Source organism: Amblyomma americanum, chromosome 1 (genome assembly GCF_052857255.1).
Source record: "Amblyomma americanum isolate KBUSLIRL-KWMA chromosome 1, ASM5285725v1, whole genome shotgun sequence".
Taxonomy (NCBI): domain Eukaryota; kingdom Metazoa; phylum Arthropoda; class Arachnida; order Ixodida; family Ixodidae; genus Amblyomma; species Amblyomma americanum.
Genome location: NC_135497.1, coordinates 256,026,034 through 256,048,695, shown reverse-complemented (window position 1 = coordinate 256,048,695; position 22,662 = coordinate 256,026,034). Strand labels below are relative to the sequence as shown.

General features: G+C 44.0%; 1 protein-coding gene across 6 annotated transcripts in view; it reads right to left on the bottom strand.

Moving 5' to 3' along the window:
• LOC144114967 (large proline-rich protein BAG6) overlaps positions 1 to 22,662 on the bottom strand; it is a 136,044-nt gene that overhangs the window by 107,612 nt on the left and 5,770 nt on the right. For all 6 annotated transcript variants that reach the window (XM_077649041.1, XM_077649043.1, XM_077649039.1 and 3 more), the window contains exon 5: positions 22,279 to 22,499. In XM_077649041.1, coding sequence (XP_077505167.1) covers positions 22,279 to 22,499 — 221 coding nt within the window. The remainder of the gene's footprint in view (positions 1 to 22,278; positions 22,500 to 22,662) is intronic.

The following is a 22,662-nucleotide window of genomic DNA, read 5'->3' as shown; positions in this document are numbered from 1 at the left end:
CGAAATTTGGGAGAAAAGTTTCACAACGATAATGCACAAACTGACGTGAGAGGGACATCAACGATCGCAACGAACGACCACAGTGGAGTCCATGTGTCGTGCTCCAGCGCCGCCAGCGCATCTCCGTTGCTTTCGCTTTTGGAACACCATACCACGTGGCACTACAACAGCTCATGCTTAAAAGCAGCGAAAAATGATAGGGAATAGCAAAAATGAAATGGCACCAGCAGTGCGCTCCCATCGCCTCCACGCGGTACATTGCCCGCGTGATTCCGGCACCAACAGCTCTCGACCGTCAGGACTCTGAAGTCGGGACGGCGGAGAGTGCCAGCGACACAAGGTAAAGAGTCCGTTTCCTGGGGCAACAGCGGCGTTTCTTTGCGTTTAAACAAATATATTTCCATTACTAGGCACATTATTCTCGACACCTGATGAGTCTACCCACTTGTTGCTCTAAACTTCTTACCCTGAATGGCCAAGTACACCTCTAAAACTAGAAGCCTCCCCTTAACGGCTCCTCGGGTGAAAGGAGCAAGGAGGGCTCCTAACCTGAAGTAGTAAATTGTTAACTGTAGTGTTTAACATCCTGAAGCGACACGAGGGACACCACAGTGGTGCGCTCCGGATTAATTTAGTCCGCCTGGGGTTATTTAACGTGCGCTTACATCACACAGCACACAGGCGCCTTTTACATTTCGCATTCATTGAAACGCGGCTGCAGCGGCCGGGATTAAACCCTGGTCCTCCTGCAGGGAAACCATGCAAGCCAAGGAGCATTCCAAAATTTCGCCCTAAGAAAGTGCTGTACTCTACCTTAACTAAGCAATAAGTAAAAGCACTTAAAAGGCTGCAGGAAAATAAAACAAGCTTTTTTCAGTGCTCTAAAGTGACAAGTGGTAGGGCAGGAAAAACCAGGGGCACTGCAGATTTCGACCTGCACTTGAGATGCCGCCAAAACTCACTTCATAAAAAAAAAAAACGCATTTCAAACACATCGCTAGGCATAAACAGCTTAAACTTTGTGTTTCACCAACAGGACACAGTTAACCCATAGATGCCAAAAATTATGAATTTTGAAAAAATTTATTTATTTCACTTCACAATTCAGAATCATCCTTTTATTCGTGGAAACATTTTTCTCAACACTGACTTTTGAGCCACCCTACAATGTAGGATACTAGGCAAGCTTGCTACCAGTTATGCATGATAAAGCTCAAAATAGTTGACATGGACTTTAAAATTAGTCCTCATCACGCGCGGCGGTTTCATTATAACAATGCGCAAAAATGATTTGTTTTTCTTGCAGAATTACAATGTAGTCGATGTGGTCTAATCTCAAAAATTGTGCTCTGAGAAGACTGGCATATATTTATGAACATACATAACGCACAAAACTGAACGCACACTACTCAACCCTTGCACGGGAAAAGTTAAAACCCTCTTGAACCTACGGTAGCAGGCACACGCTTTTACACAATTTAGAGTTACTGCGCAAAATGTAAGACACTACGCATATATGGGTTAATCCTGACTACACATATTTAGCACCCTTCGTTTTAAGGTTTAATATTTTTCAGAATTTGACAGGGTAAAAATCCGGCGATATTTTTGTTCAAATTCAGGTACAAATCTGGTCATTCTGCACACATTTCCGTATTCAGATTTTTTCAGGTCCTTTCTTTTTGTACCAAAAAACAATTTACCATAAGCGTTAGTTCTGTGCAAGACACAAAATTCCTCACTTTTGGCTTAATATTGCACAAACATGGAAATGACAAGTGGCGGAGTAAAAAGAACAGGTCACCAAAATAAGAGTTTCTTCTAATTATTTCATCGTGTAAACTGTCGATCTCCTCCTACACAGCACAGTGTGCGCATGCAAGACCTCCCTGCCTTGTGCCCTGCAAAAACAGACATTAAACATCACAGAGGCTATTTTAAACGAGCAAGAGCCCTGGAGCAGGACATCGTTAGTGTGGATAGCGCTTTATACATTATGCCGAATAAATGCCTGGTCGGTACCTGTGTTTTGTTCTCTCGCTTCTAAAAGTTACTTTTTGAACATGCTACTACAATTTATACTACTTTACCATGCAAAAATCGCTGAATTTGGAGTTATTGAAAGATTTTTTAAATGAAAATCACCAAATGCATTGCACATTTCAATGCGTTATAGTGTTATTATTAGTTGGACTTTTGAAAGAAAAAACAGTAGAGTTGTGTGTGCAAAGTTTTTAAAAATACAAGCAAAACAGAAATAACCTCTGCACTCAGCCAGAAACTGATTACAAAAAAATTTAAATATACAAAACGTTGCAGAGCCAGAAATTGATTACAAAAAAAAAATAAAATATACAAAACGTTCCACATGTTCTTAGCTTCCATTCTTGCAATTTTCAGCTGCGTACATAATACACTGTACTTTCCGTGGCCTTTCAAGTAAGGTAATATGACTGCTGTGCCACTAAGAAAGCAGTCGCGTGAGGATATGAAATGGCGGTAGAAGTGGGGTGTGCTGCACATTAGACTTGTACCGAGTTCTGTTCATGTTTTTTTTATAGCAGAGCTTGCAGTTCCAACTTCTCCCCCCCCCCCCCCCCTTTGCTTGGTAGTAATAAAAAATAAAAACTGAAAAAGCCTTAAAAGGGTCATTGCCTTCCTCAACCAGAGAGAGAGAGAGAGAGTGTGTGGGTGGTGTGCGTGCACACGCGTGTGTGTATGTGCGTGTGTGTGTGTTTGATTTAGGGGGGTTTAACGTCCCAAAGCGGCTCAGGCTATGAAGGACGCCGTAGTGAAGGGCTCCGGAAATTTCGACCACCTGGGGTTCTTTTAACGTGCACTGACATCGCACAGTACACGGGCCTCTAGAATTTCGCCTTCATAGAAATTCCGCCGCCGCGGCCGGGATCAAACCTGCGTCTTTCGGGTCAGCAGCCGACGAGCGCCGTAACTACTGAGCCACCGCGGCAGGTTGTGTGTGCGTGCGTGTGTGTGCATTAATGAGCCCCTATATATCTTAATGAGCCCCTCATTTACTTGCCCTTGACTGTACTCCAGAAGGGGCATTTCCAGAAGAAATCGGATGCAATAATCTGGTAAAATTGGGTTTCACCCAAAAACGAAGGACTCTACACATATTTCAAAACATAAGTACGAACTTATTCACGTTGCAAAATAAACTCCCAAAGGCACTGTGTGCTTGTCATTGTTTATCGAAACTGTTTGCAATAAAAGCCGGCAAAAAATCGAAGAAAGTGCTTCCGCCATCACTTTGTGTAGCCTGCAGTTCCCGCCCGCAAACCATGCTGTGAACACACAAGCAAGCCTGTTCTAGTGCACCACGTCGCTGCTCTGTACTACTCTGTACTTTGCACGAAAGCATTGAAAACAGGCAATAGTACAAACTACGTTTGCTCTCAGCTTTACACTTGGAGATTTCACAGCAGCAATGCAAGTTGTCAACGCAATCACGTACTCTTCTTTGTTGGCCCTATCTATATCTTGCACTGACATGTTGCTGCATGGCATTATATGCATTCAAATTGGATGTTTGGATTGTATAGTAAAGTTTACATAGGTAAATAAAACTAGACAGAAAGCTCAAATTTTTAGGACACAAAATTAGTACAATGAAAATTGTACCAAGCTTATTTAAGAACTCTGCTTATCTCAAAATTTTTGTTTTCATTATTCAAGTCAATCAGGTTTCAAGCATTTAAACCCAACTTTCAGCACGCTTCTCGAGAAGTAACCATGTCCAGAATAAGCATGTTTTATTTTGATTGTCATATGTACGATTAAGCAACTGCACTTCTATGGTCCATAACAGACATGCAATGTACTTGTTACTGTAGTTGTTAAAGTAGGATCACTAGGCAGACATTTGCAAAGGTACAGTAACTGCCTATTTGTACAGCCAGTGCAGGTAAGCATTTATTAGAAACAGTTAGGCTACAAAAAAAAAAAAAAAAAGACACATGCACAGTTGACTTACGTCCTCCTGCAAGATCAAAGTACTGTATTGAGAGCCAAGTATGAAAAATCATATGACCCTCTGTAAACTCTAAATACACATCCCAGAACCTATCCCCCTTTCAACTGCTTTTATACCACGACACCAAAATGACGTCTGTAGTTCAAAATGGCACCAATCTGCAGATGCTAACAGGGGTCGCTCCCCTGTTGTGGATGGGTCTCTAGCAGCTCACACAATATACAGAAGAACCCCACTGTTAATTTTTCATGGGACTGCAAACAAAAAAAAAAACTTACCAGCCAGGAAATTTAGCAACAGTGAAACTGGCGTGAAAAAAATGTACATTGTGTCTGCCATTTTTCTTTTTACTTATTGTACAGGTAACATGCTTCTCTGGATTTTGAAAGGTATTGTGGCTCTCGCAATTGCATGCATAGAATGTCCTAAATGCACTGCGATGGTTCCCCGTTTGCCTGAGCAGCTATTTGTGGAAGGGTGGCAGCAGCGAAGAGAGCAGGCACATAGAGCGGGCAAAGTATGGGCATGCGTGTGCATTTTTGCACTGTTTTGCGACAGCTTCTTTAAGCAGGCTCTGTAATCGCATACAGGCCCATCTATTGCGATCAAGAAATCTCATTTTTAAGCTGCAGACGACAAGAAAAACACAGATGACAAACATGCCTCGGTGCCAACACACATAACTACATCTCTTATAGCACTCCCTGCGCAGCATAGTTTAGTTTTCACACCTTCGGTCATTTGTGCCGCAGCGGCATTGGATCTGCACTCCACGTCATGTTTGTGCTTGACGTCAACGTGGGTGCAACACGCCAGAAGACGCCAAACACAGTGGTGGTGGCGGTCAAGCGCCGATGAAGTCTGCTTCGGCTGGTATGCAGTCGCTGTGCCCCACGCGCTAAATGTAGGCTGTTAAAATGCTGGCGCGGGTAAATACCACCATTGTAAAGTGATATTTGTGACAGCATGCAGGAAAGCGGACATAGCAGCGATGCAACAGCGAATAGCTCATGAAAACGTAGCAGCCAAGAAAACTGAGCACCCAGGAACATAACAGCAGGGTTCTTCAGTATAAGCAGCTGCCATCTATCCAGAACAATCATAGATGTGAGCTGAAGATAGAGCTGAAGTGCAGCAATCTGCAAATGCACTATTTGCGAATGCTACACTGAACAGTGATAAAATTCATATTTGAACAGCGCAATAAAACAACGGGACACAACGAAGAATGGACACCACAAGCGCTGACTTGCTACTAGATTTTTATTCACAGCAAAGGTCTCTTAAATACTAGGAACAGCTAACACAAATGAGAGGGAAAACTAAAGAAAACAAAAGTAAAAAAACACAAAAGCTAATCATCATGCCCACAACAGTGACAATCGGCAAGAGCGCTAAGCTACAAATCTTGGCCGGATAAGTACATCATCTCTTTATCAGTTAGTGCGACAGAAGGGCCACTAATACAACTATCAGTTTCCAAGCGGATGTGAAAAGCCTCTAATATTTCACGTGTTAGGCTGTCATTATGTTTACCTAAGATGACGGTGTTAGAAAACAGAGGGGTGCATGTACCTTCTCTCCAGTGACTGGCAAGGTTACAAGATGACCCATTATCTCGGGACCTCTGGTGCTCACTTAGACGAGCGTTAACACAACGTCCAGTCTGGCCAATAAAAGTCACCCCTCAATTGCACAGTATCCTGTACATAACACCGACATTACAGGGCACGAAAGGGCTCTTACGGTTGGTCTGACAGCCTCCACTCTTTCTTAGCGGTTGTTGCTTTTGCCTTCGCTTCCAACCACCTGCACACACCTCCAAGTTTCCTTGGCGCTGAAAAAACCATGTCAACATCATATCTAGCCGCCACATTCTTTAAACCATGCCCTACACCATGTGAGTAAGGCACCACCACAAACTTTTTTTTCTTGTTTTGGTTCAGCCCCTCCCTTGATCCATCTTAAAAGTTTATCGCATTCCGTGGAGATCACATGAGAGGGGTAACCGCTAGATTTTAATCAGCCAACTTGACGCAAAATGCATTCGTTGATTCTTTCAAGACATGACTTGTTCATGGCAGATTTCAGGCTAGAAAAAACAATGCCATTTTTTACCAATTTTGTATGGCCTGATTGGTAATTTGGTTAAGACTTGGTAGAGCAAGGGGAGTATTCGCAACACACATAACGCGCTTCCAACAACAGTCTTAAATCCAGACGTTGAACCTCTCCTTTAGGAAGTTCAGTCATGAAAAAAAACAATATAATCATCGACATGCCGAAAGATTCTCAGAACTAACCCGTCACATCTACTGTCTATGGATCTGTCTACCCTGGCAAGGAACATATTGGCTAGTACTACTTTAGATCCTATGCACACACAGTCATTCTGCACAAACGATTTTCCTTTCCATTCAATTATTCTCCCTTTATTATTCTCTACCGCATGGTGAGCTCATGAAAAGTGTTGAAATGTGCATTGTTGATCACAACAATGAAACTAAATTTATTGCGAGATGTGGTGCGTCCCTTGAGAGCTTCTTAGAGATTCTGTCTTGTTAACCTCCGTTCAACTGTCATTGAATGGCAAGGAAAATCGTTTGTGCAGAATGATGGTGTGTGCATAGGATCTAAAGTAGTACTAGCCTATATGTTCCTTGCAAGGGTAGACAGATCCATAGACAGTAGATGAGACGGGTTAGTTCTGAGAATCTTTCGGCATGTCGATGATTATATTGTTTTTGTTAAGAAGGGGAACATTACACGCAGGGTGGTATATGTACTGAAGGTTTTCAAAGAATGCGCTCTGGGCCTAACTTTCACGACTGAACTTCCTAAAGGAGAGGTTCTTCAATGTGTGGATTTAAGACTGTTCTTAGAAGCACATCACGTGTGTTGGGAATACTCCCCTCGCTCTACCAAGTCTTTCCTAAATTATCAATCAGGCCATACAAAATTGGTAAAAAATGGCATTGTTTTTTCTAGCCTGAAATCTGCCATGAACAAGTCATGTCTTGAAAGAATCAACGAAAGCATTTTGCATCAAGTTGGCCGATTAAAATCTAGCGGTTACCCCTCTCATGTGATCTCCACGGAATGCGATAAACTTTTAAGATGGATCAAGGGAGGGGCTGAACCAAAACAAGAAAAAAAAGTTTGTGGTGGTGCCTTACTCACATGGTGTAGGGCATGGTTTAAAGAATGTGGCGGCTAGATATGATGTTGACATGGTTTTTTCAGCGCCAAGGAAACTTAGAGGTGTGTGCAGGTGGTTGGAAGCAAAGGCAAAAGCAACAACCGCTAAGAAAAAGAGTGGAGGCTGTCAGACCAACCATAAGAGCCCTTTCGTGCCCTGTAATGTCGGTGTTATGTACAGGATACTGTGCAATTGCGGGGTGACTTTTATTGGCCAGACTGGATGTTGTGTTAACGCTCGTCTAAGTGAGCACCAGAGGTCCCGAGATAATGGGTCATCTTGTAACCTTGCCAGTCACTGGAGAGAAGGTACATGCACCCCTCTGTTTTCTAACACCGTCATCTTAGGTAAACATAATGACAGCCTAACACATGAAATATTAGAGGCTTTTCACATCCGCTTGGAAACTGATAGTTGTATTAGCGATAAAGAGATAACTGATAAACTGATAAAGAGATGATGTACTTATCCGGCCAAGATTTGTAGCTTTGCGCTCTTGCCGATTGTCACTGTTGTGGGCATGACGATAAGCTTTTGTGTTTTTTTACTTTTGTTTTCTTTAGTTTTCCCTCTCGTTTGTGTTAGCTGTTCCTAGTATTTAAGAGACCTTTGCTGTGAATAAAAATCTAGTAGCAAGTCAGCGCTTGTGGTGTCCATTCTTCGTTGTGTCCCGTTGTTTTATTGCGCTGTTCAAATATGAATCAGTACCAACTCGCCCAGTTCGCAGCCTTAAGGGCACAGGGTAAGGTAAAATTAGAAAAAAATCGTTTTTTTTTTCTTTTGGAATTTTAGAAGTTCAATTCTTTCTACACATGTTCCATGATCGCACTTTCCTCAGAAAGCCATATTTACGGCTGAAAAACGCTTTTTCCGAAACCAAGTAGTGAGCGGCCACGCCCCCTTTCAGGATTAACGTCAATTTTTTCAACCAAAAAGTCCACCACCTGATTTCGAAACTTGTCTAAAATCAGCTACATATAAAAAATTGTCTGGCAACTATTGTACAGCTCCTCTTAGCCAAGACAATCCTGAGACGCTTTGCACGTTTTTTCCACGTTTCTGCAACCTTCATGCAGCTGCGTCCGAGTGCTATCCCTTTCGATCAGTATTGTAAATTGTGCCGGTGTTCGTTGCTGCTGATAAGTTGAGATGCCCAGGGCAAAGAAGGCCTTCGTCTGGCGTGAATTTCACGGCAACCGCTATGCTCATCGTAAAAAGCAAAAAGATGTCCACGACCGAATGAGATCCCGAACGCCGAACGCGCCAGCTCCTCGACATCGAAGCTTTAAAGATTTTCTCTGTGCTTCCAGGAAGAGGATGTGCTACAGAGCAGCAGCCAATATGCCTTAATGGACATGGACGGCATTTGTGCCGCAATTACACAGATTTGTGTGTGCAGAGAGTGCGGTGGAAGTGTTGAGCTCATCGAAATTGTGACAAAACGGGTAGGTGTTGCAAGCGTTTACAGTTTGAACTGTGAAGTGTGTAGTGCCGCACAACGATTCGAGACGTCGAAGAAAACTACTTCTGGCCTCTATGAAGCCAACCTCAGGTTAGTGTATGCCTTGAGGTCCATTGGTAAGGGAATGGCTGCAGGAAATATACTCTGTGCTATGCTAAACCTTCCTAAGCCGCCGACAAAGTTTGCGAAATACAATCAAGAGCTTCTAGGTCACATCGAAGCTGCTGCTCAGGAGTCGATGAAAAGGGCAGCTGACGAAGCTGTGCAGCTGAATGAGGGGGATAAAGACATCGCAGTTGCTCTTGATGGAAGCTGGCAGAAGCGAGGCCATACTTCCAATAACGGCATAGTCTCTGCGACCAGTGTAGACTCTGGGAAAGTGCTGGATGTGGAGGTTTTGTCTAAATGTTGTCCAAAGTGCAGCATCAAGGGTACAAACAGTGACCCCCTTCATAGAGAGGTGTGCCAAAGCAACTACCAAGGCACCAGCGGTGGAATGGAAGTCGCAGGAGCACTGAAAATTTTCGGCAGGAGTGAGGAGCTTCACGGCGTTCGATACGTCAAATACCTTGGGGATGGTGACAGCAAGGCTTTTATGGCTGTGAAGGCACAAATGCCATATGGTGATTCCGTTGAAATATCCAAGGTTGAGTGCATAGGGCACGTGCAAAAAAGGATGGGCACAAGGTTACGAAGGCTAAAAAAAGGAAACAAAGCAGGAAAACTCTCTGATGGAAAAAGCCTCTCGGGCCGAGGCCGACTGACTGATGCAGTAATAGACAAGCTCCAGACGTACTATGGTTTGGCCATCAGAAGAAATGTAGGAAACCTGGATGAAATGCGAAAGGCCGTTTGGGCAACCTTCTTCCACTTATCGGCCACAGACGATGACCCATGCCATGGACTTTGCCCAAAGGGACCTGATACGTGGTGTGCCTTCAACAGAAGTCAGTCAGAGGGCAAGCCATTTTTCCACAAGGAGAGTTTGCCTGCATCTGTCTTGGAGGCTATCAAACCCATTTATAGGGAGCTATCGAAGGCTGAGCTCCTAGAGAAGTGCCTGCATGGGCGAACTCAAAATGCAAATGAGTCGTTCAACCATGTTGTTTGGGAACGCGCGCCAAAGAATGTGTTTGTTAGGCTTCGGACCCTACGGATGGCAACACTGGATGCTGTTCTTTCATTTAATGATGGTAGCATCGCACGGGCCAACGTTTTGAAGGCGTGTGGATTGAACCCAGGGAGCAACACCATCAAGTGGCTGAGGGAAGCTGACCATAAGCGCATGTACTTTGCGGACCGAGCAACACGACAGCTTACAAAAGAGGCCCGACAGTCAAAACGACAAGCCGAAAAGCGAAAAAATGACGGCGACAGTGACTACGAAGCAGGGGGCTATTAAACCAATTACTATGGAGGCGTTTCTGCGAATAAAAAATGGTTTTTCACATCTTTTTTCTCTTTACGCTCTATTATCTCAAAACAGTGTTTTTTCTTACAAAGGTACCATTATTTCCAATGCTTTTCAAGACAGACGGCTGATTTTTTTTTGCAATCATCTACATAAGTGTTGCCAACTACTGAACTAGAATTAAGCAATTTCACTGAGCAGTTATTCTGTTATGAATTTTGAAATGCGCAAAGAAAGGCCAGATTTGTGTACTACCGGAAAAATTTTTATTAAAAATGGAATTTTCAACACATTTCAAATATTCTAGTTCAGTAAAAAGAGCACAAAATTTGGCAAACAATGATATATGTATTATTAGGCTACTGTTATTAGTTAGTGAGAAACATGTACCTCAACATGGCCTAAAATGCATGGGAAGTATAGGGCTTATCCTGTGCCCTTAATGAACAGTGATAAACCTGGTATCACTTAGGAGAAGCCCAACCTATAAAGAGTTGTGTTGTGTTGTGTTGGGTTTAATGGCGCATAAGCAGCTAACGCTATCATGCGCCAAGCTCGAGGTATAGGAAATGTTTTCACTAGAATTTACAGATAAGAAAAAAAGCGGTGTAGAAAGTTTCAAAAGTTATTTCCTTGTGCCTAGTATAGAGAGCGAACACAAGATTGATAAATGGCTAGTATTAAAAGCTTCAAAGGAGGTCGGGTAACCTCAGCAGCCGTCCTTAAAGGGCCAAGGATCTGGAGGCAACCAACCAATAAAATAGACACCTCGGCCTTCTTCTCAGGAGAGAGAAAGTGGTCGAGGTGTGTCAACGACAAGTGGGAAATTCACAGTTTATCAAGAAAACCCGATTCTCTTAAAAAGTTAAAAACAGAAGACATATCAACAATTACATAATCACTTAAGAGCAACGCAGGGTGAAATGGGATGCACTGGTTGTAAAACTGAGTAAAATACCTCTTAGTTTTTCGAGTTTTGGGCATGATAATAAAATATGGTGTATTGTGAGCTCGTCTCCACATCTTTCACAAAGAGGCTTGTCCTGATTGGTTAGTAAGAAATTATGCGGCAGGTGTGTGTGTCCGATGCGGAGACGACATAAAATTACTTCTGTAAAACGTTCCTGGTGTAACCTATAAAGAAAGGAGGTAACCTCACTGTGCCTCAGCATTCAAGTACTGCAATTTTCCAACTGCACGTGCAGTTACTTTGGTTCAAAAAAACTATCACTGCTTTTGATTCACATTTCACTTAATTGTACATTCTCACAGAAATAGTCATTTCTATTGGTATGAAAGGCGTTGCTCAGTTCATCAAAGCTACATTTACATACCAAAGTCCCACCACCACATCACCAACCCTATTACCACAACAGTAACTATTTACACATGGAAAATTGCACTGAGGCCTGCTGGAGTGCCTTTCTTACAAAAAGCAAAAAAACAAACTTCATGCATCCTGAATCAACACCTCCACATAGCAAGTGTATGGGCAAAGCTTCTGGCACCATCTTCAAAGAAGGTTGGGTGAGTTGGCAATCCACAGAGCAGGAACCGTGTGAATTGAGAATTGGACGAAGGAAGATACACAAGGACAAGTGCCAACTTTCAACAAAATCTACTGCTTGGCCCATCAAAATATATACGACAGACTTAACACACAAATGTTGGTTGAGTCTGTCGTATATATATTTCTGTGGACCAAGAAATTAACTTCAGATGAAAGTCAGCACTCGCTTTCATGTCTTCCTTCATCTCAGCCTCAATTCATGCTGTTTCTAATCTTACAAATCTGGCTCCTGAAGTTTATGTTTCTAATTTCCTTAAAGTGATAAAAAAATTGAACTTTTCACAACTTTGGTTTTACCATGGAAAGGTGTCTTTTCGACTGAGAAGCTCAAAAAGGAAACAACCGATTTTTTACGCCATGTGGCTGAATTTGTGACATCAAGCATTGATAAAGTAAGCCAGGAAGAGAAACAGAAAAGAGTCAATGCGTACCAGGAAGTCGGTGCAGTGGCAAATCATCAGCTCAAATTATACTTCGGGTATGGTCATTTTTGACCATCATGCCTTTATGACAAAGCAAGTCAAGCCCACTTATAATGAACATGACTACCACGGACCGTTTGTTCATTATATATAGACGGTCACAGTAAGTGGACTGGTCATAATATAATGGGCAGCCGCAAAGTGGACTTTTGTTTTGCTCTGTCTAAGCAACATCCATGAATCGCCATCACGAGGCCAAGTTTTGATGGCGATTCACATGTTTCCGCTATCAAAGGGGCGATCGGCACCGCACGTTTAGGCCTAGTGCGACACACAAGGAAAGGCCGCTTTTAATCATGAGGCATATATCAGTCAGACGCAAAATATGTTAATTTCTGCATTTACGGCGCACAGGTTTCGTAAGGACGCCATCTCTGCTGAGTGCAAACCGGTCACAGCCTTTCACAGAAGAACACAATGCAGCTGCGTACGGGTGCAGCGGCGGCAGCAGCCTGTTTTCGCGCACAGGAAACGTTCCACATAGTCCATGTTTTAGCCTTAGCTAGAATCAACTTTCAGGCAAATAAAGAGCAGAAGCAACTGGTGAGCTCAGCACGGACGCAGTGCAAGAGAAAGGACCTTTTTACGAAGCTCATATGTAGCACTGATGTCTGTTAGGCGCGACTGCCTATCTGCTCTTGGCAGGGGACCATAAAAGCACACAGAGCTGTTGAAGTAGGTGCTGGAGCTCACTCAGCTTGTAACGTTTAATTTGGCTTCCGAAGAATCTGTGATCAGCACATGCAGAGCAGGAGATAATTCTCTACATTTAGCATAGCCCGTACCACTACCACCATCGCTCAACATGTACCGCGTGTCGCCAGTGCGCCTGTTCTGATTGGTCCAGACGCGACAAGTACACGCACAGCTGGCCAGCAGCTGGTACCATCTAGTGCCGTCAAGGTGACCTGTGCATGCGCAGTGGTAGTGCACGGTAAGCGGCAGCTAAATAAATAAGATACTTTTAGCATAGTGCGTACCACAACCAAGTACTGCGCCCCGCCACAGCACACACGCTGCTGACAGGAACGGGGCGCCATTTGACGTCCTCAAAGTGACCTGAGCATGTGCAATGGCGGCTCACAGTACACGGTAGCAGTACACCCTATGCTGAAAGCATCTATTGTCTCTATTGACACAATTGAAGAAAGCGCAGCAGCGCATGATGAGGTCACGTCTTACCGTGGCTCTGTTCAGACGCGTTATTTTTTTGTGAACAGCCATAAAAAATATTTGCGGGGTCCCGCATTTGAAGGAGAAGACAGGTACTGTTGACAACCCGTCAGTGGGCCACTCCTCCTCTGCAAGGTGATGTTGCGCGCCAGTACCAGACTTTCTTTTAATCCATTACCATTAGAGACTCATTTCAGCAAAAAGTGTCTGTCGGTGGTGTTGTCTGAGGACTTTGAGAACCATCTGCCACAAATGGCAGATGGCACCTCCTCCCCCTTGAAATCCCCCTCACAGAGAGGGGGGATCTCAGAACAAAGAGAGATGCCTAATGCTAACACATTATCATGCAGCATGTCCCAGCACACCCATGGTAGCTGTGTGCTCGCTGTAACTGAATTTTGTGTCTGCAGATGTTCGTTCTATCCGAGATTCGGCACCACAGCTGTTAGGTAAATTGTAAGCTTAAAACATTTAATCTGGCTTCTAAGGAATTGACGATCAGTGCGTGTGGCGCAGGCGATAACTGGCGCAACTGACGGAACACACTCCAGTACAGGATGACATCGTGCCTCCTCCTGTAGTTCCGTTCAAGTGCGAATAAGATCCCTTTTTTTTGTGATTCGCCGTAAACCACAATGACTATAGGGTACGGGGTCTGGGGGAAAAGTCAGGTACCATTGAGAATCCGTGAGTGTTGGGTTGTGTTGGGTTTTATGGCACATAGGCGCCTAAGGGCATCATGCGCCAAACACAAGGTATAGACAATTGTCTTGTGCCGGATTTTACATGACAAAAATGAAACGGTGGTGTAAAGGACTTAAAATGTTATTTCATACCATCTAGTGAAGGTAAAAGGCAGAATTTTTTTTTTTCTAAATGGCTAATGGTAAAAGCTTTAAAGAAGGTCAGGTAACCTCAGCGGCCATCCTTTGCAGAGGAAGGATGTTGAGGCCCCCAAACAATGAAATATACAACTCAGCCTTCCTCTCAGGAATAAGAAAGTGGCTGAGGCGTAACAAAGAAAAGTGAGGCATTCACAGTTCATTAAGACAACCAACCTCTCGTAATAAAGTTAAAAAAATAAATATCAACAATTGCATTATCACTCAAGAGTAGTGCTGGATGAAATGGAATACACTGATTATAATAAACACTAAAATACTTCTTTCTTAGTTCCTCTAGGTTTAAACATGCAAGTAAGACATGGTTTAGTGTGAGCTCATCTCCACATCTTTCACAAACAGGTTTGTCTTCTTATGTAAGTAAGTAGTTGTGCGCCAGGTGTGCGTGTCCTATGCGAAGGCGACATAAGATTACTTCAGTGAAACGTTCCTGGTGTCTGCATGACTTCCATTCCCCCAAGGTGGGCTTTATGAAGTGTAGTTTGTTGTTCAGTTCATTATCCCACTCTTTCTGCCATTTGTTCTTTAATTTGTTATGTATCAACTTCATGCAATCTTTAAAAGGTATGTTCACATTTTTGATTTCCCCACTTTGAGCTCTTACTGCTGCTGAGTCTGCTCTCTCGTTACCCTCTATGCCGACGTCGCTCCAGACCCAGCAGAACCTTATCATATGTCCTTGCGTTGTGACTTTTTCTGTGTTGTGTATGATGTGGCCTACCAAGGGTTCACCTGCATTTCCTGACTGCCGCGCTGTGAGTAGGCTGAGGGAATCTGTGTACATTATACTGTTTTCGATGTTCTCACGTACTATTTTGTCCACAGCCATACACACTGCATAACATTCGGCAGTAAAGATTGATACATAACTTGGCAATCTTACTATTTTTTCCCATTTCCCCTGTACTACGGCACTTCCAACTTGCATCGCTGTTCTCGAGCCATCTGTAAAACTCCATGCAGCTTGAGTATTTCTCTTTCAAAGCCAAGTATTCTTGTAGTAGGTGTTCATGTGGTGTTTGTTTTTTACAAAACTGTGTTAGCGTGAAGTCGCAAGCAGCGGAAAGACAGTACCATGGTGGCAATGGATCGTGCCTCGGGGCAATTTTTGGTAGAGCATCTAGTATTCAGAGTTCATGACAAGCATCTTCAAAGCGTAGTAACAAGGGTTTGATCGATTGTGGTTTATTATTGAACAGTCTTCTAGATGTGCACTTGGTAACTATGGGGTAACAAAGGTGTTTTGGTAAGGATCTTATTTTCAGTACATATGCACAGGTAAGTATTGCTCTTCTGTTTGCAAGAGATGGCTCATTTGTTTCTACATATAGACTGTTTATGGGGGATGTTCTGTATGCACCAGTTGATAGACGAAGACCCAGGTTATGTACGGGATCCAGTTTTTTGAGGCATGGTCGCCTTGCAGACCCATACGCAAGGCATCCATAGTTCCAAAGTGCACCGTACTACGGAACGGTAGATCTGTAAAAGGCATAACCTGTCAGACCCCCAGTGTTTCCGTCAAAGTACCATCAGTATATTTAGAGATCGAGAAGCTTTCTTTTTGAGGGCATTTATGTGGGGCAAGAATGTGAGCTTTCTGTCAAAAGTTATGGCTAGGAATTTATGCTCTTGTTTTACTTGTAGAACACTTTCATTCAAGTGCAGGGTGGGATCAATCTGCACGCCTCTTTTCAGTGAGAAAAGGACGGCACCTGCTTTTTGTGGAGAGAGCTTAAATCCATTTTGGTCTGCCCAAGTAGCTAGTTTGTTCAGTGTAAGTTGTATCTGTCTTTCACATGTTGATAAGCTGGAAGATGTGCATGAAATTTGAAGGTCGTCAACATATACGTAATACAGGATGGACTTTGGAATTATTTGCGATATTGAGTTCATTTTTACAATAAAGAGTGTGGTACTTAGAATACACCCCTGCGGTACGGCATTTTCTTGGAAGAATTTTTTCGAAAGCGTGCAACCTAGACGTACACGATAGACGTACACGAAAGGAACGGTCAGAAAGAAAGTCTTTTAAACAGTTCAGCATCCTGCCACGGATACCTAGATCCGCGAGGTCACGAAGAATCCCAAACCTCCAGGTGGTATCATAAGCTTTTTCCAAGTAAAAAAATACTGCCAGACAGTGCTGTTTGTGTATGAATGCTTCACGGACTGTGTTTCAAGACCGACGAGACGGCCACTTGTACAGCATGCTTCTTTAAATCCACATTGGTGGATATCACGAAGTTTTCGCGATTCAAGGATGAACATTAACCTAATATTTAGCACACTTTCAAAACTTTTAGCAAGACAACTCGTATGTGCTATTGGCCTGTAACTAACAGCCGAAGTTGGCGGTTTTCCAGATTTAGGAATGGCGCAACTACGGCCTCTTTCCACGCCTCTGGCATTTTTCCAGACTGTCATATTTTATTGAAGAATTTCAGAAGAGCTTCTACAGCATCTTCGGAGAGGAGAGCAAACATTTCATAATGGATTTCGTCTGATCCTGGTGTTGTCTGCTTGCCCGCCGACAGTACTGTACAGATTTCTTGTAGTGTAATTAATTTATTGTAATGTTCATTTGCACTGCAACTTGTCGGCAGTCGTTTTTCAGTTGTGTTTTTGTACTTTAAGAATGAGTGTGTGTAGTGTGAGGAGCTCGAAACTGTGGCGAAGTGCTCCCCTAGTTTGTCCGCCTGTTCGCTAATGCTTGTTTGTCTATTCGGAGATGTTTGAAAGGGATTGTGAAAGGAGAAAAGCTGCCATTAAGTTTGCGGACTTGTTCCCACATTTGTTTTGATGTAACTTAACTATTTACGGAGGATACGTAGTTTTTCCACAAAGTTTTTTCAGCATTGCGACGGATATGTCGTGCTTTTGCTCTCGCCTTTTTAAATGTATGAGGTTGTCGTGTGAGGGGTATCTTCGGAAAGTTCCCCAGGCTTTGTTTTGTTTCTTTTTTGCCTCTCTGCATTCTTGTGTGTACCAAAGCTTGTTATTTTTTCGTACAACTCCTGACGATTGAGGAATGGCTAGACGTGCAGCCACAATGATACATGTTGCAAAAACTTCATTTAGTTCGTCACCGCTAAGACTGTCAGAAAATATTTTCTCCAGGCAGGCCTTTTTTTGAAATAGTGGCCAGTCCGCTAAGCGCAGCTTCCAACAGCATGGTTTAGTTGGAATGATTGGTGGCGGCAATGAAAAGTTAATTATAACTGCAAAGTGATCACTTCCGTACGGGTTATCAAGAACATCCCACTTAAAATCAGTAAAAGCGGATAGAGAGCTAAAAGACAAGCCTATACAACTCATCTTACCCGAGGATGAAGAGCAATATGTGGGTTTGCCTATATTGAGCAAGCAGACGTTGTTGCACAGAATAAAATCTTCTAAAACCCGACCTCTAGTGTCTGTGTGTCTGTCTGTCTTCACTCCCAAAACGAGGAGTGCGCATTAAAATCATCGACTACCAGATACGGCTCTAGTAGCTGCCTAAAAAAGTTCCTCTAGATCTTGTTGTGTTACAGTGAGATGTAGTGGGAGATATATAGAGCATACGGTAATTATTTTAAAGCTAAGGACAGTGACTGCAACGGCTTCATAATTTGTCTGGAGCTTTATTTCATGGTTGCAACACCACTCTCAACTACAACAGCACGCCTCCAGAGAGCCTATTTGCCTGCTCACGGCGAAAGACTTTGTACTTTTTAAAATATTTTTATGAAAAGGCCCCAAGTGTGTCTCCTGGAGACACAGTGCTACAGGAGATAGAGAATTTACAATATCTGCTGCATCTCTGTAGTTATTTAAAATTCCACAGCAGTTCCATAGGATAAGGAACGCCATGATGATTTTGGGGGGGGGGGGGGGGGGGGGGGGGTGTATTAAGACCTTAGGTCCCTCCTTGTTGAGGGCCTGTTATTAGGTTTTTTGTTTTTCTGACCAAGAGAGTTCCGCCTCAGCAGCGGCGGAGGAGAGCTCTGACTTGTGTCTATCACTTCACTGGAGGCGTTGGAGTTCCGCGGGGAACCCGCGGGTAGGGAGGTTGTGGGTTTCTCCCGAACGGGGGAAGCCTTGCGGGCTGCCGACTTGGTGGCCAGCGGGCCCTTTTTCTGGGGTGGCATAGCAGCTTTCGCTGCATCTGCCAGGGGCGCGAATGGCCCTGCCTCAGCCTTACTAGGTGTGAGCTGGGCAGGTGCCGAAGGCCACTGTGGTGTGCCGCACCCACGCACACATCGGCGAAGTTTGTATGTGCAGTGAAAGATAATGTGCCCTGAGTCATAGCGTAACGCTGCCTTGCCTCTTTAAATGTTATATTCTCTTTGGTCTTTATGGTAATTATTTTTTTTTTTTTTCCATGCAGGGCAAGACCTTGAATAAGCAGCGTGGTCGCCTTCGCAGTTTGCACAACGCGGCGCAGCATCGCTCTCATTTGATTGGTGATCATTGGAGGCATATTTGGCGCAGGTATTGCGGCTGCGGCAGCTTTGGGAGCCGTGGCCAAATCTCTGGCATTTGAAGCAGCATCGAGGGTTAGGTATATACGAACGAATGGAGATGTTTGCGTATCCCACCTCGATTGACTCAGGCAGGGTGCAAGAGGCGAAGGTCAGAACCAGGTGCTTTGTCGGAATTTCTTTGTCTTCTTTACGGATTTTGATTCTGTGTACATTAGTCACATTCTGATCTGACAATCCTTCGAGCATTTGTTCTTCGGTTAGTTGCAAGAAGTCATTATCAGAAATGACACCACGCACTGTGTTTAGAGATCTACGTGGGGTCACGGAGACAGGGATATCACCAAAAGTTTCGATCCTTGCCAGCTTTGAAATCTGAATGATATCGAGCAGTTCGAACAAAAGGTCACCACTAGCTAGTTTTGTCTCTTTATACTTGAGTCCGAAGGAATCTGAGAACTTTGGATACTAGAAACGGGGATACAAGTCTGGCTGGCATTTCTAGTTTGTTCGCTATGAACGATGTGATACTTTGGGAACGTAGATTTCTTTTTGCTGAAAAACTGTGAGGTGACGTCGGTCCGCCCTCTTCTTACAGGGCGATCATTTGAAAGGAAAGAGGCAGCCATAAAAAAGTGTTCTTCGGCAATGGTGCCAGCCAACCACCATGGAGCCCAACAAGGGGACGGGACAGGATCTTGTAGTCCTGCCCACGCCAGCTGTACACCACTGCTATAATCAAATATGGGCAACTCAGCATAGTTACGCCACACAATGTTAACCCTTGCCGCCTATGAAATATGTAAGAAAAAAAGAGAAGAGAGGAGGAGACAGGAGAGTTGTAAGAAAGAGGATAGGAAAAGGAGGGGGAGGATAGGAAAAGGCGACTGCCTATTACCCCCGGTCGGGTCAGGCCGGAGGTGCAGTCTACAGGAAGCTGGGGCCAAAGTGGTGTGTTGCCTCCGCCGAGGGGCCTTAAAGGTCCAAATGCTCGGCATAGTCTCAACCACCAGGACCCCTTTTTCCCCGGACACGGCGATATCACGCACGCGAAGCGCGGGTGCTCGGGTCCGTGGTGATGCACTGTTCACCATCATACCCCTGCAGGGATATCCCTGTGGATGCTTGGGAACCCGTAGTGTCGCCACTCGCCAACGCCTGCAAGCTGCAGATGACCCCCTTGAGGGGAAATCCGTGAGTGTGCTGTGCCACTCCTCCCCCATAAGGTAGTTCGTTTCCCAAAGCAGGCAATTCCCACACCTGAGTGCGCCGAAGACAAGGTGACGTTGCGCACCAGTGGCGGACCATCTTTTGCACCAAAAGGTTATTTAGCTTTGGTTTAGCCATTTAGAATACTATTTTGCGATGGAATCTACCATCATCCAAGGTCGTAGCCATAATCTGGAGCGTGGAAAAGAGGATAATCGAGGCGCCGACAGGTGCCAGCTTCACAACAGATCGAGGTTGGAGCCACTCCGACATTGTGGATTGGCCAGTGGGTGGTAGAGGAAAAAAGTAAACATGGCGGAGCCAAATGTGTATCATGGAAAAGTAGGCTACCACCAGCGGCACTTGCTTTTAAGAAAGGGGGCAGAAATGGGAAAAACCTGGAGCATAAACAGACAATGAAATTGTATGACAGACTGAAACCTAATGCCAGCCACTCACGGCAACACACTATGGGTTTTTTCCTGTGCAAAGCACGAGTACAATACTTTTGTACTTTGCATCCTATTCTTCAATCCTCACTTCAAATGAGCCATTCAAACCTACACTACATGAACTTTTACCATACTCCTAGTGTTTTTATATCTCACTAATAACTTGCAAAGAATGGTACAATATACACGAAGTTTTTGACATCCCAAAGCTGCATTTAGACTATGAGAGACCCCAAAGCGGACGGCTCAGCATTAATTTCGACCAGCTGGGTCTCTTCAATGTGCACTGGCATTGCACAGCACACAGGCATTTTCTGTACTTTGTCTCCATCAAAATGCAGCCGCCGCAGCCACGATTTGATCCCACGACCTTGGGCTCAGTAGCCAAATGCCACACGAATTATGCCAGTGCAGCAGGTTAACTTTGAAGAGTTACAATCAAATTGCTTGTATTAAAGTCACACACTAGTACTGCAGAAAAGTCACCATGAGCAGCTGTAGCATTTTCTATTTTCTATATTACACTACTTTCTAACAAGTAAATACAACATCCTTAAAAGAACCTTGCCATAAAAGACAAACATTTCACCCACAAAGCGCCAATTACTATGTTTACTTGGTCAGAGCCCTTGTTGTTATAGCTTTATTGCTTCCGATCCTCTCCCATAACCTCTCGCACGCCAATCCAAAAATTCCACTTCCTTGCCATGAACGTTGACTGAAGCCACGCCAATGCCTGACCTTGTTTTCTTGACGAAATAGCCTTTGATGACCTCACATTATGTTTTGAATTTAATGAATACCACATTCTTGAAAAACAATGCATGTTTCCCAGGTTTGTTCTCCACAGTGTATATATGTTTGAGAGACCCGAGACCTGCATATCGGGACTTATAGTCCTCTTATGTTGCAAATACATAAATGGTTACAGTAATAGCAGAAGCATCAAGTCTCCGAGCTAACTTCACCTCCGGGTAAATGCAGGCCTGGTACAGGGTAGGTAATTTTGCATAAGTGCTGAAATATGTCTAATGACAGAATCAATCACTGGCAAACGAGGTTAGCAGAGATAGCTTATGTGTATTGGTAGTTCATGCTCAGAATAAGGTTTGCTGACACTTTTACTATTTTTTCCAAGAAACAAGTTTGCATTCAGTATTAACTGGATCCTGCCGCTCTGAACAAAAATGTGGCCTTCTAGCAAGCTTTTTTACATGTACAGCCTTTGTCAAAAATATAGGCCACCAGGTTTCCTTGCGGGCCATGCAGTGTAGCTTGTTTTGCATCGTCAGCATACCAAATCTCTCGATGGGGGAGATCTCTTGTCCTCGCCAGTCCTAAGCTTAGGACTACTTCCACGGGTGCCACTAAAGCCCCATTATGTGGGTTTGAAGAAAACCCTTCGGACTGTACATTTAACGGCTGTACACATAAAACAAGGAGCACGATGTTATGCAACAGACAGCATCTACCTTCCTAGTTTCTAATGCATAGAGTGTCAGAGCTAAAACAAGCAGAGCAACATTACATTCCTCCATCCCCCTTTAGCTTCCATGCATAACGAAAGCACATTTTGGGTTTTGATAACAGCTGCCAGGCCAAGGTGGCTCCATAGTAGTTAAAGCACTATTTCCTGTTTCAGCCTTACCTTGCAAGTGTGACAAATTTTGTCCTAAAATGGTGCTTTGGCATAAGGCCACCTTGAGCAATGTTCTTGGCAAGATTTGACATTTTCATGGCTCATTCAGTTAAACCCTCATTTGACTGCAAAGGCAAACAAACCAGGGTTGCCTTCAATGATAAGTGTTGCTTCAGCCAACCTAACTCATACAACTGAAGTTTCAAGTCTGTTGGCCCCTTCAAGTAGCCATGACCCTGAAAGTTTCACAGAAGGCACATGACAGGAAAAAAACCTGTCTGCAGCTGTTGTACCGCACTGATGGCAACATAGAGCGGCCTACCTGTACTTGGGCAGGGTCAATCATGTCTTGGGGAATGGTAAAGGCTCCAAGCAAAAAGCCACCCCCTTCCCGTGGGTGGTGCAGCCCCCCAGATGCATTACTCCTGGACCCTCCACCCCCCGAGGTAGAGCCAGTGCCCGTAGCCCCCGATGACGATGAACCACCTGAAGATGGTTGTGGCGGTGGCCGCTGTACCAAGTGAATAACCTTGCCATTGACATCTGCCAAAGAAATGGGAAAAGGCTCAGAGTGTTGGTTTGCATCCACACAGCAGAGCAAGTGCAACAGTGGTGATGATGAAAGAAAAATCACCTCAGGCAACAAAAACCAGAATAAATATATAAAACACAGTAGAACCCTGCTGTTATGTTCCTGGGTGCTCAG